The 20,210-nt window shown below is 45.4% G+C and overlaps 1 protein-coding gene across 1 annotated transcript; it reads right to left on the bottom strand.

Annotated features, from left to right (window-relative positions):
• Nucleotides 1-1,819: 1,819 nt before the first annotated feature.
• On the bottom strand, nt 1,820-20,184 carry LOC120910513 (zinc finger protein 2 homolog). Its single transcript, XM_040322271.1, has 6 exons — nt 20,113-20,184; nt 19,850-19,991; nt 6,375-6,652; nt 4,441-4,590; nt 4,175-4,316; nt 1,820-2,894 (listed from the first exon to the last, which is right to left on the bottom strand). Exons 1-6 carry the CDS (start codon nt 20,182-20,184, stop codon nt 1,849-1,851), a joined length of 1,830 nt encoding a protein of 609 aa, XP_040178205.1. The 3' UTR covers nt 1,820-1,848.
• Nucleotides 20,185-20,210: the final 26 nt, after the last annotated feature.

Raw genomic sequence — 20,210 nt, 5'->3', positions numbered from 1 at the left:
ATATATATATATATACATACACACATATACATACACACACACACACACACACACAATATATATATTTATATATATATATATATATATATATCTGTATATGAGGTGTGTCCTTTCATAGTAAATTTGCACTAACATCCCTACTAATTCTTCTATTCATCTATTTTAGGTCAGGTTCTTCTTCTGGGCCATATACTGCTGCTCTCCTCTGTCTGGTCAGAATGCCACCTCAGATGTACCGAGTGCTGTCAGGGAGAGGCTGTTACTAAGCTAAGGAAGATTCTGCCCTTACCTGTGATTGGCTGAGCTCATTTTGGAGGGAAGTCCTGTCACCATTGTTCTGTCAACTGTTCATTGCGGAATCTCATATCTTTCAGCAGATCATCTGTAATTTCTTCAGCCAGATTTTATCTGCAAGATGCGAGCTTCGGGAAGAAGATATTTACCTTAGCCTGCTCAGACCTCAGAGGAGCAATTTCTGTACCTCAGGAGATCATAATGCCTTCCCAGACCTCAGAAGAGAGATTACCTCAGGAGATCATACAGGCAGCTCACACCTCAGATGAGAAATTACCTCAGGAAGTCATGTGGACTGCTCAGACCTCAGAGGAGAGAATACCTCAGGAGATCACACAGCTTGCTCAGACCTCAATGAAAAAACCTCAGACCCGGTCCACCAAATTCTCTTCTGTTCACTGCCTGACTGGTTACAGCTCCCTCGTGCCATCCTGTACAATGCTTAAAGCGGGGGTTCACCCTTAGAGGGCACTTTTCCCCCTTAGATTCCTGCTCGTTTTCTCTAGGGGAATCGGCTATTTGTTTAAAAATATGTGCAGTACTTACCCGTTTACGAGATGCATCCTCTCCGTCGCTTCCGGGTATGGGCTTCGGGAATGGGCGTTCCTTCTTGATTGACAGTCTTCCGAGAGGCTTCCGACGGTCGCATCCATCGCGTCACGATTTTCCGAAAGAAGCCGAACGTCGGTGCGCATGCGCAGTATAGAGCCGCACCGACGTTCGGCTTCTTTCGGCTACGAGTGACGCGATGGATGCGACCGTCGGAAGCCTCTCGGAAGAATGTCAATCAAGAAGGAACGCCCGCTCCCGAAGACCCATACCCGGAAGCGACGGAAGAAGATGCAGCTCGAAAACGGGTAAGTACTGCTCATATTTTAATACAAATAGCCGATTCCCCTAGACCGAACGAGCAGGAATCTAAGGGGAGAAATTTTTTTTTTTAACAAATGGGTGAACTCCCGCTTTAAGGTGTCAGCATACCAAGACATTTTGGACAACCTCATGCTCCCAACTTTGTGGGAACAGTTTGGCCCCTTCCTGTTCCAACATCACTGTGCAGCAGTGCACAAAGCAAGGTCCATAAAGACATGGATGAGCGAGTTTGGGGTGGAGGAACTTGACTGGCCTGCACAAGTCCTGAACTCAACCTGAAAGAACACCTTTGGGATGAATTAGAGTGGACACTGCAAGCCTGGCCTACTCGTTCAACATCAGTGCCTGACCTCACAAATGTGCTTCTGGAAGAAACATTCCCATAGACACACTCCTAAACCTTATGGACAGCCTTCCCAGAAGAGTTGAAGCTGTTAAAGCTGCAAAGGGTGGGCCAACTCAATATTGAACCCTACGGACTAAGACTGGGATACCATTAAAGTTCATGTGTGTGTAAAGGCAGGCGTTCCAATACTTTTGGTAATATATTGCAGTAATGCAGGTGACTCAGCACACCAATGACACTTTTGAAAGAATGTATATCTATACAAAATAATTTTTTATCCTTCTGTGAATTGAACAACACAACAAGTTTTTTGCACCATATGTTTATTACCAGTATCAGCAAGCGTGTTTACATTTATGTCTAATAAGATAATCTTTGCGTGTAAAACATTTCCCACACTCGGAACATGAAAAAGGATTCTTGCCCATGTGACTTCTCTGGTGTCTATTAAGGTTTTCTTTCAATGTGAAACTTTTCCCGCACACTGAGCAGAAAAAGGGACGCTCACCAGTGTGGCTTCTCTGATGAGAAAATAGTTTGGCTCTCCTGGTAAAACCCTTCCCACACTCTGAACAAGAGAAAGGCAACTCGCTTTTGTGCCTTCTTTGGTGTCTAATAAGGCTCCCTTGCTGAGTGAAACATTTCCCACACTCTGAGCACGAAAATGGACGCTCGCCCGTGTGAGTTCTTAGATGTGATAGAAGTGAGCTTTTCTCAGTGAAACATTTCCCACACTCTGGGCATGAATAAGGACAATCACCCGTGTGTGTTCTCTGGTGCAATAGAAGTCTTTTTTTCTCAGAGAAACATTTCCCGCACTCTGAGCATGAATAAGGACGATCACCCGTGTGAGTTCTCTGGTGTGATAGAAGTCTTTTTTTCTCAGGGAAACATTTCCCGCACTCTGAACATGGATGAGTCTCAGTTGTGTGAGTTTTCTGGTGTACAATAAGTTCTCTTTTCTCAGTGAAAGATTTCCCGCACTCTGAACATGAAAAGGACACGCTGGTGTGAGACCTGAGATGTACAACAAGTTCAGATCTTGTTTTGAAAGATGCCCCACACCCCAAACATGAGACTGGATTCTCACTTGCGTGAACCATTCCCTGGTTCAAAGAGGACTCCCCGGGATTAGATGGATCTGTAGATGTTTCTGCACTGTGAGAACTAAGCTGGACGTCTGAAGGAATAGTTTGTGATTGATCAGAAGATCCCTCAGGATTAGAGACATCCATTGATGTAGATGAATGGTAAGGTCTGGGGATATTTTGTGCATTGGGATTTACTTCTGGTGAAGTCGGTCTTATTCCGTCATCTTTTGAGTTCCAATCTGCAGATGATTTAGGACGTCTCTCCGAGGAATTCCTGACATGGCGTCCATCTGTTGGAAAGCAATTTTTAAATAAATGTTAAAGGTGTCAGTAAATAAGAAATCATAGATGTTGTTCTAACAGCCAATATTTTCACAGAACTCTTCCATGGAATTGGGTGCAACTGTAAGGCCCCTTTGAGGTGGATTCCCTTCCGATCAGCAGGGAATTCGCTGACAGATCTCCTTCTGATCGGAGCAGATTGGGCGGATGACACATCTGTGTCCATTCAGTTTCAGCCCTGTCTGCTCTATGAGTGGCCGGGGTAACCGGACTACCTTCCAATCCAAAGTCGATTTACACTCGCCTATCCAAAGGCATGCATGGAACATCCAATCAGGTCTGCTGAAAAAAACTGAGAGGGGGACCTGATTGAATTGCTCGTCTGAAAGGGGCTTAAACACAAAAATATTAATACAAAACAGATAAAGGATCAATGGACATGGACCTTTCATATGGTGTACAGTATCTCCTCCTCATTTGTTGGGAACATGACATTATATTGAGGAATGGAGATGGACCTTTCATATGGTGTACAGTATCTCCTCCTCATTTGTTGGGAACATGACGTTATAGTGAGGAATGGAGATGGACCTTTCATATGGTGTACAGTATCTCCTCCTCATTTGTTGGGAACATGACGTCATATTGAGGAATGGAGATGGACCTTTCATATGGTGTACAGTTTCTCCTCCTCATTGCTTGGGAACATGACGTTATATCGAGGAATGGAGATGGACCTATCCCTCAACCATACATCCCTCCCAGGATTAAATGACCCCACCCAGCAACTAAAGACCCCCCCCCTCACCAGCAACAATAGATCCCCCTGCATCAATAGACCTCCCCAGCAACAACAGATCTCCCGCGACAATAGATGCCGCAGCAGCCATCATCAATGGACCCTCCAGCACACCCTTTGCCATTACATATATTCAGTGCTAGAGGTGTCGGAAATGCATTCCCACGAAAAAAAAAAAAAAAAGATTTTAGGTCTTGGCCCTTCGGGTATCTATTTACTTGATGCAACCTCATCCTTTATACAGCATGTTACAAAAAATGGGTATTATATTGGATTTGTGTGCACTAAAATTCTTTATCAAATATTTTCAGGGAAAATACACTAAAACAGTTACGCTAATACCACGTGATATAAAAAAAACCCTAACTACCATTACTATATTAAAATATATGTTGGGGGGTTTAAACTAATCCTAAGGCCTAAAATGTACATTTAACATGTGTACAAAAAAAAAAAAAGTATAATGAAAATATGAAGTTTATTACTTACTTGTGTCCATATGTAGAAAAGATTCCTCCTGTTTACTTTCCATAATCATCTCCCCCTCCTCCATAGACTGCCAATCTCCACTCACCAACCTCTCTTCTTCTTCCTCTTTAACCTCAACTTTGATGTCTTTTAGTTCTTCACCCTAAACCCCAAATATGATAAAATATAACATCTGGAAACATTATTGCAAATAACAAGAGATTACATAAAAGAACTTCACCTCATAGTTTAATATCATTTGAGTTCTATTGCTTAGTCCCACCTACCTGATCATGGTGTGTATAGCTGTGATATTCTTGTATGGAATCCCGGGAATACGAGAGGGGACCGTCCTCCATTGACTGCTGATCTCCACTCACCAAGGTCTCTTCTTCTTCCTCTTTACCTTCAACTTTGATGTCTTTCAGTTCTTCGTCCTAAACCCCAAAGATGATAGAATACAATTAACCACTTGCGCCCCAGAAGGTTTTACCCCAGCCCTCAAAATTTATACTCGCCTGCTCGCATTTTGCGAGTGCATTTTAAAGGGCTGGCGAGTGTGGGCTGCCTGGGAGCAGGGGGGGGGGGCGAGCAAGAAGTGAATATAGGGGAAGAGAGAGGAGAGTCGCCGCTGCCGCCGCATGGTTGTTCAGAGCGTGGGGAACATAACGGCTTTAAATTCAATAGCTGTGTCCCCCGCTGTGCGCCGTCATATACAGCCCCTCCCCCTTGTCCGGGCACTTTGATAGACAGATCACCCATCCCAGAATTAGACGAGTGATCTGTCTATCAAAGTTTCCCAGACAAGAGGGGAAAGGCTGTATATGACGGCCCGCGGCAGGAAACACAGCTATTGAATTGAAAGCTGTTATGTTCCCCACGCTTTGAACAACCAGGTGGCGGCAGTGACGGCGGCGGATCTCCTCTCTCTTACCCAGCACAGGTAGGCTGCACTGGGGACACAGGTTGCAATGGGGACACAGGCTGCAATGGGGACACAGGGCTGCAATGGGGACACAGGGCTGCAATGGGGACACAGGGCTGCACTGGGGACACATGGCTGCACTGGGGACACATGGCTGCACTGGGGACACAGGGCTGCATTGGTAGACATGGGCAGGCTGCATTTGTTCTTATTATTTATTTTTATAACTTAATTCTGCATAAAACATTTAAGTGTCATTTCATGAGATAATTTATGAGGGCGTGTCTAGGGGCGGGATTAGGGGGAGGGACATGGTAGGGGTTGGGCAGGGCAACTGGTGGCGAGTAACCCTTGAGGCCTGGCTAGTAGCTCAGGACTTGAAATTTTGAGCCCTGTTTTACCCCATTCATGACCAGGCCATTTTTTGCTATTTAGGCTGCACCCTTGATGGGAATTTTAGAAAGAAGTGTGATGGAAGATTTCCCCTGGGCCTAGCGCTAAAATGTTTTATTTAGCTAGTGTCTTACACTGAATCTTAGCCTATTAGAACATTCATTTTAGAACACTACAGTGTTCACATGCTGCTCCTGCATCAACTCTAGCTCCAGGTGTCAGCCTGGCCAGTGCAGACAGACACACATATACCTAATATCTTCGTGTACCTTTTGTTCCCTGGCAGCACAATGGTCTCCTTGGGAGGGAGGAGACCTGACCCTCAGTCAGCTTCCATATTATAAGGCCTGTGCACAACTGCACAATCAGCAAGTGTTGGTCACCATCAAAACATATACCCAGGATGGAGGCTTCATCTCACCCAATACTCTACAAAGCCTCCATGACTCAACAGGATTGGCCAGTCCTGGAGAAATCTGAAAGCTCAGTTTTCTCCTAGTAAGACACACATCCTGGAGCACCTCAACCTGCATTGGTGAGAACCTTGGGTGCCACCAAACCCTTATTACACCACACAGCCCGGTCACTATATATGTGTAAAAAAAAAAAAACAATCCTTTTCTCATAGCCATCAAAAGAACTATATACTTTTTGCTGACAGTAGAAGACTATTTTCAATCAATATATTTGAAAGAACCCTCCACTTAGGTGAAAATAAATACATTAGATCAACATGCAAAATACTCCCCCAAACCTTTACTGCAGAACAGCCCTGTTCTTGGCCTAGAGATATATTCAGGGGCAACGGGCAGAATAATGAACAAGTATCTGCTCCCTACATGGAGCACAGGGGGAAGAGGAGGAACAAGGTGCAAGTAGATCCTTATGATCCTTTTCATTTACCTGATTATGGCGGCAAATGGTATGGTTTTTCTTTTCACGAAAATACAGAGGATGAGGACATCTCTCTGGTGGGTTTGTATCACCAAATGGCTCCCTCTTGACATCATTGGAGGGATCTCTGTGTCCTTTTAAAAACTCCTCCTTCACATCAACCTCATCATCCTCCATTTTCATCTCTTCTTTAACTTTACATGAGATGGTGTGACCTTCCTGTGTGGAATCCCGGGAATACAGAGGATGAGGACATCTCTCTGGTGGGTTCCCATTACTGGATCCATCTGTAGGAAACACACACACTGACTGAATACATTGTTTCTATGTGTTTATCAGATGGTGGGGGATCTAGGTGAACCCTCCATACTGCTCTCTCCTTTACAATAAAGTCTCCTCTTACCCGGTGATGTGAGGGGCGGCTGATTCTCCATCATGACGTCCTTGTAGAGATCCTTGTGTCCTTCTAAATACTCCCACTCCTCCATGGAGAAATAGACAGTGACATCCTGACACCTTATAGGAACCTGACACACACAATGATACCGTCACCATCCAGACACATCCCTTGTCTGTTACTGGATAATGTCCCAGAATTCCCGGCACCGCTCACCTCTCCTGTCAGCAGATCAGTGATCTTGGTGACTTCTAGAATCTTCTTGGTGACTTCTAGAATCTTCTTGGCACAGGTTACCTCTGTTGTCAGGCAGTGAGTTAGAGGCACTGTGATGGATAATGTCCTGTGAAGATGGATGCTGGGTGTTAATAGATAATCTGTTAGTTTGTTTATCTATAACTAGCTGAATACCCGGCGTTGCCCGGTCTTCCTATCTTAACCTTTTGGGGAGGAAAATCATAGTAATATAAATATACCCATCTTTTATATAAGGGTGTAGGTAAGGGTTAATTTAACTGTCATATATTTTTATTTGGCATATAAGTAATATGTGTACCAGGTATTATTGAAATATCTCCAGGCGTACAGAAGTTATGTGGGAACATACATTTCCCATTGATTTGCATGGGACTTTAAACAAAAACCCCGACCCTCACAAATGGGGGTAGTTAAGGGATAAATTAACTATCCTATAGTTTAAGTGGACATATAAGTAACATGTGACCAAGTGTTATCGAAATATCTACAGCCGTTTGGAAGTTATGAAGTAACATGTATTTCCCATAGAGTTGAATGGAACTTTAAAGGAAAACCCCGACCATGGCAAATGGGGGTGGGTAAGGGTTAAACCACCTATCCTATGTTTGTTGCTGACATATAAGTAACATGTGTGCCAAGTTTCATGTTAATATCTTTAGCCGTTTGGACGTGATGCTGGAACATGAAGTAACATGTATTTCCCATAGAGTTGAATGGGACTTTAAAAAAAAACCCCGACCATGGCAAATGGGGGTGGGTAAGGGTTAAACCACCTATCCTATGTTTGTTGCTGACATATAAGTAACATGTGTGCCAAGTTTCATGTTAATATCTTTAGCCGTTTGGACGTGATGCTGGAACATACATACATACACACATACACACGTTGAGTTTTATATATATAGATTTTGTGTAAAGAAAGTCACAGTCACAACAAGCTACCCAGAATCCTTCCAATCTATCCATTTTGGTCTGTCTTTAGATCTAAGTGTCTTAGTTTTAGATGCCGTAGAAAACGACTATAACCTGTCAGTTTTTTTTGCTTTTGATGTCCTGGCTGGGGAGATTCACCATCTCCATTTGTCCTGGTGACTATTGTAGCAAGGACTTAAACTGAGAGAAAATAGTAAAAGTTGCAAATACTAAAAGTTGTTACTGGGGCAGGAATAGAGGGAAGTCTTCCAATGGGGACACCGTGTTCAGCTGGGAGCACTTTCCTGAAAGAAGCACCTGCAAGAGGAATGCAGCAGGACTCGGGAGAAGGTTGAGTCAGGCTCTGCATTCCATTTGCCATTGCTTGTTTCAAGAAAGTGTTCACAGCCAAAACAAGATACACCTATGAATCAGCTGTCTCCTACAAGGCTGTTGTCAGATTGGCCACAGCAGGAGGGGAGGGGGCAGGTCAAACCTCATAACTATGGTTAGAAAGCATTTAGAAACATGGCTCCAATTGGGAATAGAACTGTAAAAATTGACACTCATAGATCTTCTTTAAAGAGATTGCCTCTAACTTCTAAAGGCTCATACACACTAAAAATTGGGCTAACATTTTCATCCGAGGAACGATTGTACGATTTTCTGATGGTGTGTACACAACTTTCGACAGCCGATTCCGACTTTCCGAACGGACAAACTCGAAAATTCCAAACAGAACAAGCAATTTTATTTTAATGTGTACCATTTTCGTAAGAGAAAAATCAGAAAAGAAAGATCACACATGACTACCGTATAACATATGTCCCTTCTGTATTTACTTACCCCTTTTACCCATTTCTTCCATATACCTAAGTAATGAGACCACACCAGGGTGTTGGAGAAAACATGGCCGTAGCAGCCTCCTTTATTAAAATTCTATTTAATTTAACAATGAACCTCAAAACTCAGTTATCAAAACCATCAGTCAACTAGTGTCAATCTTTGCAGGAAAACCTTAATTAAAACTTCCGGTACATTATTGCACTGCGGTCCTCCTAAATCCGCGGATAGGCCTAAAGCCGACATGCTGGCTCAGAGACAACCATAACCGCAGTGCACCCTTTCCCAATGCTTCCAGCTAAGCCTCCGCTAACTGAAAGCCCATCATCAGGACCCATACCAATGACAGGTCCTGAACCCTTCTTTCCAAGGTATCTTCCTTCCCCTGCAAAGACCAGACACCTGCCACTGCCACGACATCGGCAACGTCATAATCTGCACATGAAAGGAAAAAGAAACACACACACACACAAATCCCTGAAACCTCATATTAGTGGAGGGTGGACGGGAACTTTCCCTTGGGCTGTGTTACCCTGGTGGGAGGAGTCTCCTAATTTTTTTTTTTTCAAATTTTTTTATTTATTAAGAACAGGTAACAAGCCCACAGGGGCCACATCGGCAAAAAGTACAGGTTAAACAGCTGCTTGTGGACAGGAGAATACAAAGAAGCTCATTACAGACAGGGAGGGGCATACGTCCCACCTATTACATTGCCGTATGACAGGATATCTACTTTGTTCGCATGTTTCCATACAGATAATCAGTTGTCCAACTACGCATCAGGCAGGCAATTCACCATGGACCCGTGGGTCCGTCCCCCGCTCCTTTTTTTTTTTTTTTTTTTTAAGAGAAATAAGCTAGTTCAGCCTAAGAAAAAAAGTTTAGAAAGAATATTAAGGGGAATGGCGGAGAGGCGCAGGGAAGATCCCTGCAAGGTGGGGGGAGAGAGAAAAAACAGGTGTAGGGGGGGGGGGAGGGGAGTCTGCGGACATGGACATCCGTCATGTCTGATGAGGCGCATTGGCAGAAAGGGACACGCAGCATGTCAGAAGCAGTCGGGTCGAGAAGGTCCGTCGGCGGTCACTACAGTCCTCCTCTGAGGGCCTGACCTTCCTCCGAATACTTAAACATATTCCAGAGCTGCCAGGTCTTGGAGTATGTCTCGTTCCTATTTTGACTTGTGAGGACCAGGTCTTCCAGTCTGCTGATATCGTCCACTTTCCGCATCCACATAGGGACCGTCGGGGGGTGCGGAGACTTCCAACATATTGGAATACACGCCTTGGCGGCGTCGAGAAGGTGGCGTATGACCGATTTCTTATATACTCGCAAAGGTACATTGTTTGCGTGTAGTAGGAAGTTCGCTGGGTCGTCGGGTATCTCCCTGTCGGTAAAGTTTTGTGAGATTTTCCGTACTTCATCCCAGTATGGTCGAAGAGCTGGGCACAGGCCCGGACTGGCCATAGGGCATACCGGGCATTTGCCCGGTAGGCCGCCTGGCTGTCAGGCCGATTGTTCTAAATTAGATCTCTCATGCCTCCTCCACTCCTCTCCCGGCCTTCTAGCATCTTCTTCCAACTCCTGGGGGGACGAGGCATTGCCGAGCGAGCAGCGCCGGCCGGCCGTGGCTGCTCGGTGACAGGCCCGCCCCCCAGGGGTGGACTGACCATTCAGGCTCTTTGGCTGAGTACCTGTGGGCCGAGGCATGCAGAGGGAACTCCAGCCGTGGGATGGATGGCGAGAACGGGCTGTGAGGAGAGAGAGGGGGACACTTCCTGGACTGAAGTGTTACTTGCTGTCTGTCTTCCCTGTCAGGCGTAGCGATCTCCGCCCGACAGGAGCTTCCTAGTCCCGGCCGCATGATGTCATTCACAGGCTGGGAGGCGGGATGAGCCGAGGAGAGGCTGCTGCAAAGACCTGTGAAGCGCCGTGCCTGTGCAACAGTGCAAGTAAGTTAGAAGAGGTTAAAAACCTTACCTAAGGCACTGTTGTCACAGTGGCTTTGCTGTGTTATTTGCCTAAAGTGATTAACTCTTTGGGGGGGGGGGGGGGGGTTTAATTTACAATGGTATTTTATAATATGCAGCATGGAGGAGGTTAATGTACTGCCACTGGTCACTGATGCATTGGTGACCAGTGGCAGTTAATTAACCCCTTTGTGCTGCATTAGTGACACCAGTGTCAGTGTTTATTAACCCCTATATTGTGCAGCATGAAAGGGTTAATAAACACTGACACTGGTGTCACTAATGCAGCACAAAGGGGTTAATTAATCGCCACTGACCACCAATGCATCAGTGGCCAGTGGTGTATTTGATACTACCCACCCCATACACCCCACAACCCTCTCATGTACATACCACCCACCCCCATACACTTCGCACCCCTCTCATGTACATACCACCCACTGCCATACACTCCGCACCCCTCTCATGTACATACTACCCCCCCCAACATACACTCCGCACCCCTCTCATGTACATACTACCCCCCAACATACACTCCGCACCTCTCTCATGTACATACTACCCCCCAACATACACTCCGCACCCGTCTCATGTAAATACTACCCCCCAACATACACTCCGCACCCCTCTCATGTACATACTACCCCCCAACATACACTCAGCACCTCTCTCATGTACATACTACCCCCCAACATACACTCCGCACCCCTCTCATGTACATACTACCCCCCCAACATACACTCCGCACCCCTCTCATGTACATACTACCCCCCAACATACACTCCGCACCTCTCTCATGTACATACTACCCCCCAACATACACTCCGCACCCCTCTCATGTACATACTACCCCCCCAACATACACTCCGCACCCCTCTCATGTACATACTACCCCCCAACATACACTCCGCACCCCTCTCATGTACATACTACCCCCCAACATACACTCCGCACCTCTCTCATGTACATACTACCCCCCAACATACACTCCGCACCCGTCTCATGTAAATACTACCCCCCAACATACACTCCGCAACCCTCTCATGTACATACTACCCCCCAACATACACTCAGCACCTCTCTCATGTACATACTACCCCCCAACATACACTCCGCACCCCTCTCATGTACATACTACCCCCCCCAACATACACTCCGCACCCCTCTCATGTACATACTACCCCCCAACATACACTCCGCACCTCTCTCATGTACATACTACCCCCCAACATACACTCCGCACCCCTCTCATGTACATACTACCCCCCCAACATACACTCCGCACCCCTCTCATGTACATACTACCCCCCAACATACACTCCGCACCTCTCTCGTGTACATACTACCCCCCAACATACACTCCGCACCCCTCTCATGTACATACTACCCCCTCCATACACTCCGCATCCCTCTCATGTACATACTACCCCCCAACATACACTCCGCACCCCTCTCATGTACATACTACCCCCCAACATACACTCTGCACTCCTCTCATGTATATACCACTCATCGCCATACACTCTGCACCCCTCTCATGTACATACCACCCACCGCCATACACTCCGTACCCCTCTCATATACATACCTCCCACCTCCATACACTCCACACCCCTCCGTACCGATCACTCACTGTGTTCTTTTAGTAAAGACAGGGGCTGGTAAATTACATTTAGGCTATGCTGCAGTTAATATTTAAATGTCCGCTCTATGCAGCTTAGCTGCAATATGTAGTTGGAGATTGTGTAGCTGTGGCTTGAGTGTGGGCGGGGACACAGGGGGCCCCATGATCTCCTATTGCCCCAGGGCCCCATGAGTTGTCAGTCCATGACTGTATGGGCTGATCAATCTAAAATGCCCGGGCCTATTATTTGTCCCAGTCCGGGCCTGGCTGGGCATGTCCAAAAGACATGTAGCAGTGTGCCTCTATCTGTATGGCATCGCCAACAGAGGTCTGATGTTGTCGGGAAAATCTTGTGCAAGAGAGTCGGGGTCTTGTACCACCTCGTCATGATCTTATAGTTGGTTTCCTGCATCTTAGTGCAGATCGATGACTTGTGTGCAAACATGAGGATGTGTTTTACCTGCCCGGAAGAGAATTTACAGTTCAGGTCTCACTCCCACTTAGCTAGACTTGGAATTTGGTAATCCGCTAATGGTGTGATCAGCATGGTGTGAATAAGGGATAGGGCATGCGGTAGCACGCCCGATTCTGAGCATAGCTCTTCAAAGTTCGTAAGGGGTCGGTCAGTTCGGGCGGGGGGAGTCAATGTTTTTAGAAAATGGTTGAGTTGATGCGCTCGCAAGAAATCTAGATGGAATCGGCCCGTTGGAGCCATTAGCTCTGAGGGAGATCTCCACCGGCCCGCCACACTAAAGTGAGAGGCCTGGAATAGGCCAGTATCTCTCAGCTCGGAGAATTTCGCGTCTCTCATGCCTGGTTCGAAGGAGGGGTTCCCCAGTATTGGGCGTAATGGTGAGATCCCCGACGAGAGGTGCGTTTGTGTCAGTAGTCTAGCGCATACTTTAATGGTGGTACCTATTACCGGGTGGCTTTTAGACGTTTTTTCTATTGCTGTGTGGCACCACGGCGCTCGGTCCAGAGGGGTCTCGCGGAGTCTCCTAATTTATCTGCACTGTCCCCCCTCCCACACACTAAGCCACCTATCAACATCCCTTTAACATACTGTCCCCTGTTTCCCTTGTCATGCCAGCCCTCCGCCTATGCATTTTATTTATTTTTGCTCCAGGCTTTTCTTGATCAGAAACAATAAACAACAACAAAAAGCCTTTGTTGTACGAGAATTTTCTTGATCCTGACTTGCTGTGAAACAACGAAGAAAATCGGATGATCGTCTGTCCGAATTTCTTATAGTGTGTACCCCACTTTAGTGAATATGGAGGAAGAGGACGGACATGACGGGGGCTTGTTGTTGCCAAATGTAAATATAAAATAATATCTTATTACCTCCTCTGCCAGTTCCAGCAATGTCTTCTCTCTACTTCCTCCTGACTCACCTCTCACCCAGAACTTCCTGTCTCTACCTTTTATAGCGTTGGGTCTTTATTTTACATCATTTCCTGTCTGTGCGATCCACTCACAATAAGTGAGATTGCCACCTAATTGTGCTTTAATAGCTGCATCCTATGTTATACTCAATTTTATTTTTTTATTTCTTCTGCCACCATCTCCCTTGATGTTGTGCGTATCATATTAAAAATAAACATTACAAAGCAATTAAAACTAAATCAATGAAAAAATATATGAAAAACAATCATTTGATCTTTTCAAAGGCCCAGATCCATAACCCCATATTCCTGTGTGTGACATGACACCATCTTGCCGTATAACCCCATATACCCGTGTGTGACATGACACCATCTTCCTTTATAACCCCATATACCTGTGTATGACATGACACCATCATCCCGAGGAGAGATTACCTCAGGAGATCACACAGCCTGCTCAGACCTCAGAGGAGAAATTACAATAGAAATTCACATAGACCGCTCACACCTCAGGGGGAGAGATTACCTCAGGAGATCACACAGCCTGCTCACACCTCAGAAGAGAGATTACCTCAGGAAATCACACAGCCTGCTCAGACCTCAGAGGAGAGATTACCTCAGGAGATCACACAGCCTGCTCACACCTCAGAAGAGAGATTACCTCAGGAAATCACACAGCCTGCTCAGACCTCAGAGGAGAGATTACCTCAGGAAATCACACAGCCTGCTCAAACCTCAGAGGAGAGATTACCTCAGCAAATTACACAGTTTACTCAGACCTCAGAGGAGAGATTACCATAGGAAATGACACAGCCTGCTCAGACCTCAGAGGAGAAATTACCTCAAGAGATCACACAGCCTGCTCAGACCTCAGGGGGAGAAATTGCCTCAGGGGATTACACAGCCTGCTCAGACCTCAGAGGAGAGATTACCTCAGAAAATCACAGTTTACTTAGACCTCAGAGGAGAGATTACCTCAGGAATTCACCCAACCTGCTCAGACCTGCCTGCTTTCTAATGCTGATATGTCTCACTGTTACTGACCCTGGCCTGGACTCTGACTGCTCTTATGTCTTCCGTTTACACCTGATCTGTCCACTAGTTACCAATTCAGCTTGCCTGACTATGCTAATGAACTCTCTGCTCAGTACATGTGCCTGCCAACCTGTACCCGGCTACCCAGTAGTATGCCTGCGCCTGCTGTCTGTCTACGGTGACCTGCCAGTCTCTACTGCGTTCCCCACAGACTATCATCTCTGCTGCTTGGCAACCCTGGTCCAGTCTGCCGCCAGGAATGTATAGATGACTCATCCACACCTGTCACCACAAGAACTTCCAGGCACTCATGCCATGCCATGCTGTGGTGCCTCCTGTTACACTACTGGGGGCCCGGAGCCAGAAGTGAAAGAGACACCTGTGCTTCTGGAAGAATGGTCAAACATTCCCATAGACACACTCCTAAACCTTGTGGACAGCCTTCCCAGAGGAGTTGAAGCTGTTACGACTGCAATGGGTGGGCCAACTCAATATTGAACCCTATGGACTAAGACTGGGATGCCATTAAAGTTCATGTTTGTGTAAAGGCAGGTGAACCAATACTTTTGGTAATATAGTGTAAGTAATCAGCAGGTGACTCAGCACACATGACACTTTTGCAGGAATATCTATACAAATCATTTTTTATCATTCTGTGAATTGAACAAAACCACCAGTTTATTTCCACCATATGTTTATTAACAGTATCAGCAAGTCTCTTTACTTATATGTCTCATAAGATAATCTTTTTTTTTAAAGATATTTTTATTAGGTTTAAGACAAACCAACAAACAGAAAGAAACATACAAAAAACAACAACAATACCACCAGACAATCTGGTCATAAACGTTAGGCAATACACTCAGACATAGAAAAATAAACTGACATGAGTGCAAAATATAAAGTAGGCACAGTGGTAAAAGGCTCAGTTATAATACCGGGATATAGAAAATAATAAGATAATCTTTGCATGCAAAACCCTTCCTGCACTCTGAATATGAAAAAAGATATTCGGCCGTGTGTCTCCGTTGGTGTGGAAGAAGTGCGCTTTTGTCAGTGAAACTCTTCCCGCACTCTGAACACCCCGTGTGAATTCTCTGGTGTGTAAGAAGGTTGGATTTCCGAGTGAAACCCTTCCTGCAGTCTTGACAAGAAAGGGCGCTCGCCCTTGTGACTTCTCAGATGTCTAACCAGATGTGATTTCTGAAGGAAAAATTTCCCGCACTCTGAACAAGAGAAACGCAAATCGTTTTTGTGCCTTCTTTGGTGTCTAATAACGCTCCCTTGCCGAGTGAAAGATTTCCCACACTCTGAGCACGAAAATGGACGCTCGCCTGTGTGAGTTCTCTGATGTGTAACCAGGTGCGAGTTCTCAAGGAAAAATTTCCCGCACACTGAACAAGAGAAACGTGCATCGTTTTTGTGCCTTCTTTGGTGTCTAATAACGCTCCCTTGCTGAGTGAAACATTTCCCACACTCTGAGCATGAAAATGGACGTTTGTTCGTGTGAGTTCTTAGATGTGATAGAAGTGCGCTTTTCTCAGTGAAAGATTTCCCGCACTCTGAACATGAAAAGGACACGCTGGTGTGAGACCTGAGATGTACAAAAAGTTCAGAACTTGTTTTTAAAGATGCCCCACACCCAAAACATGAGACTGGATTCTCACTTGCGTGAACCATTTCCTGGGTCAAAGAGGACTCCCCGGGATTAGATGGATCTGTAGATGTTTCTGCACTGTGAGAACTAAGCTGGACGTCTGAAGGAATAGTTTGTGATTGATCAGAAGATCCCTCAAGATTAGAGACATCCATTGATGTAGATGAATGGTAAGGTCTGGGGATATTTTGTGCATTGGGATTTACTTCTGGTGAAGTCGGTCTTATTCCGTCATCTTTTAAATTACAATCTGCAGATGATATAGGGCGTCTCTCCGAGGAATTCCTGACATGGCGTCCATCTGTTGGAAAGTAATTTTTAAATAAATGTTGAAGGCATCAGTAAATAAGAAATCATGGATGTTGTTCTAACAGCCAATAATTTCACAGAACTCTGCCGTGGAATTGGGTGCAACTGTAAGGGTCAATGGACATGGACCTTTCATATGGTGTACAGTATCTCCACATCGATTGTTTGGAACATGACATTATATTGAGGAATGGAGATGGACCTTTCATATGGTGTACAATATCTCCACCTTTTTATAGGAACCTTGAGGAGCAATCAACAGTTGACCCATTCCTCAACCATACAGGTGACACTCGAAAAATTAGAATATCGTGAAAAAGTTCATTATTTCACCAATGCAACTTAAAAAGGTGAAACTAATATATGAGATAGTTCAAGCCGTGATTTGTCATAATTGTGAGGATTATGAAAACCCCAAATCCACAATCTCAGAAAATTTGAATATTACATGCAATCAATAAAACAAGGATTATACATAGAACAAAATCGGACCTTTGAAAAGTAGAAGCATGCATGTGTATTCAGTACTTGGTTTGGGTCCCTTTTGCAGCAATTACTGCCTCAATGCGACGTGACATGGAAGCGATCAGCCTGTGGCACTGCTGAGGTGTTATGGAAGGCCAGGATGCTTCAATAGCGGCCTTCAGCTCTTCTGCATTGTTCGGTCTCATGTCTCTCATCTTTCTCTTGGCAATGCCCCATAGATTCTCTATGAGGTTCAGGTCAGGCGAGTTTGCTGGCCAATCAAGCACAGTAATCCCACGGCCATTGAACCAGGTTTTGGTGCTTTTGGCAGGGTGGGGGAGGTGCCAAGACCTGCTGGAAAATAAAGTAATCATCCCCATAGAGCTCGTCTGCGGAAGGAAGCATGAAGTGCTCCAAAATCTCCTGGTAGACGGCTGCGCTGACCCTGGACTTAATGAAGCACACTTGACCAACACCAGCAGATGACATGGCTCCCCAAATCATCACTGACTGTGGAAACTTCACACTGGACTTCAAGCATACTCTGGGTCCTTGGTTTCCAAATGAGATGCAAAATTTGCTCTCATCAGAAAAGAGGACTTTGGACCACTGAGCAACAGACCAGGTGTGTTTTTCTTTAGCCCAGGTAAGATGCTTCTGACGTTGTTTGTTGTTCAGGAGTGGCTTGACAAGAGGAATATGACATTTGAAGCCCATGTCCAGGATCCATCTGTATGTGGTGACTCTTGATGCACCGACTCCAGCCTCAGTCCACTCCTTGTGAAAGTCCCCAACACTTTTGAATGGCCTTTTCCTGACAATCCTCTCCAGGCTGCGGTCATCCCTGCTGCTTGTGCATCTTTTTCTTCCACACTTTTCCCTTCCACATAACTTTCTATTAATGTGCTTTGATACAGCACTTTAGGAACATCCAACTTCTTTTGCAATTACCTTTTGAGGCTTTCCCTCCTTATGGAGGGTGTCAATGATGGTTTTCTGTCAGGTCAGCAGTCTTTCCCATGATTGTAATTCTTACTGAACCAGACTGAGAGACCATTTTAAGGCTCAGAAACCCTTTGCAGGTGTTATGGCTTAATTAGCTGATTAGATTGGGACACTTTGAGCCTAGAATATTGCACCTTTTCACAATATTCTAATTTTATGAGATTGTTAATTTGGGGTTTGGGGTTTTCGTTAAGCCATATTCATCACAATTATGACAAATCATGGCTTGAACTATCTTGCTTTGCATGTAATGAGTCTCTCTCATATGTTAGTTTCACCCTTTAAGTTGCATTAGTGTAATAAATGAACTTTTACACAATATTAACAATTTTCGAGTTTCATCACTCCCAAAGTCCTCCCAGCAACAATAGATCCCCCTGCATCAATAGACCTCCCAGCAACAACAGATCTCCAAGGATAATATATGCCGCAGCAGCTAACATTAATAGACTCTCCAGCACACCCCTTGCCATTACATACAGAACATTCAGCGCTAGAGATGCCGGAAATGCATTCCCACTGAAAAAAAACCTGACTTTATGTCTTGACCCTTCGGGCATCTATTTACCCAATGCAACCTCATCCTTTATACAATATGTTACAAAAAATGGGTATTAAAATTGGAGTTGTGCCTAGAAAGCAGCGGCCATCTTGGTACACTCTGGGATCCTCCGGACCGCCCCTACAGTATGTGTCCATCAAAAAAGACTTTAGAGGCCTCTGACAAGCTAGCCAAATACCGCCGGCTTGAAGAAGACCAACAGGCCAGAGATGGCGATGATTCTTTCCCAGACACGGAACACTCTGTGGCCACTACTAACAAAGTACTGGATGCTATCGCCCTTTGCCAGAGCACGCTCACCAACAAAATTGAGGAAGTCAAAATTGATGTGTCCCTTATGCAGCAGGACCTCTCTACCCTCTGGGACCACGTGGCGGAGATGGAGACCCGCATTAGCAGAGTGAAAGATATCTTGCACCCCCTGCAACATACCACTGACGAGGTACACCACCAGCTACAACAGATTAGCGCAAAACAGGACTTGGAAAATCGCCTCCGGAGATGTAACCTCCGCTTCATCGGCCTTCCTGAGACTGCTTAGGGCAATGATCCGACGAGCTTCCTTAAAAACCTCCTGACATCAACCTTTGGCAGGGACGCATTCTCGGTAACGTTCGCAGTGGAGAGAGCCCATCAAATTCCTGCCCGCCCTGTTCCCCAAGGAGCTCCACCACGTACCCTGATAGTGAAGTTTCTCAACTTCAGCGACCGTGACAAGATCCTCCGCCTGACCAAAGAGAAGGGAAGTATCCCCCATACCAACACACATGTGGTCGTCTTCCTGGACTTCTCCAATGAGGTACAACAGCAACGGTCCAGGTTCCAAGATGTTAAGCGGCGCCTCCGTGCTCTACCCCTCAAATACGCTATACTGTACCCCACAAAGCTTTGCATGGAATGCGATGGTCGACCCCAAGTTGGCATCCACTTGGATTGACCAGTGGGACCATTACTATATTAAAATATATGTTTGGGGGGTTTAACTAATCTTCAGGCTTAAAATGTACATTTAACATATGTACAAAAATTAAAAAGTACAATGAAAATATGAAGTTTATTACTTACTTGTGTCCATATGTAGAGAAGATTCCTCCTGTTTACTTTCCATAATCATCTCCCCCTCCTCCATAGACTGCTGATCTCCACTCACCAACCTCTCCTCTTCTTCCTCTTTAATCTCAACTTTGATGTCTTTCGATTCTTCACCCTAAACCCCAAAGATGATACAATTTAACATCTGGAAACATTACTGCAAATAACAAGAGATTACATAGAATGTCACCTCATAGTTTAATATCATTTGAGTTATATTGCTCAGTCCCACCTACCTGATCATGGTGTGTATAGCTGTGATATTCTTGTATGGAATCCCGGGAATACGAGAGTGGAACGTCCTCCATAGACTGCTGATCTCCACTCACCAATG

The sequence above is a fragment of the Rana temporaria genome, chromosome 8, assembly GCF_905171775.1.
Source record: "Rana temporaria chromosome 8, aRanTem1.1, whole genome shotgun sequence".
Classification (NCBI taxonomy): domain Eukaryota; kingdom Metazoa; phylum Chordata; class Amphibia; order Anura; family Ranidae; genus Rana; species Rana temporaria.
This window is presented reverse-complemented; position numbering and strand designations above follow the sequence as displayed.

Bases quoted from the DNA above. Each gene is read 5' to 3' on its own strand.
- LOC120910513 (XM_040322271.1), bottom strand. From the start codon at position 20,184: ATGGAGGACGTTCCACTCTCGTATTCCCGGGATTCCATACAAGAATAT. The intron at 19,992-20,112 runs GTAGGTGGGACT...TTTGGGGTTTAG, and splicing joins GCTATACACACCATGATCAG to GGTGAAGAATCGAAAGACAT. The intron at 4,591-6,374 runs GTAAATGAAAAG...TTTGGGGTTTAG, and splicing joins CCATTTGCCGCCATAATCAG to GACGAAGAACTGAAAGACAT.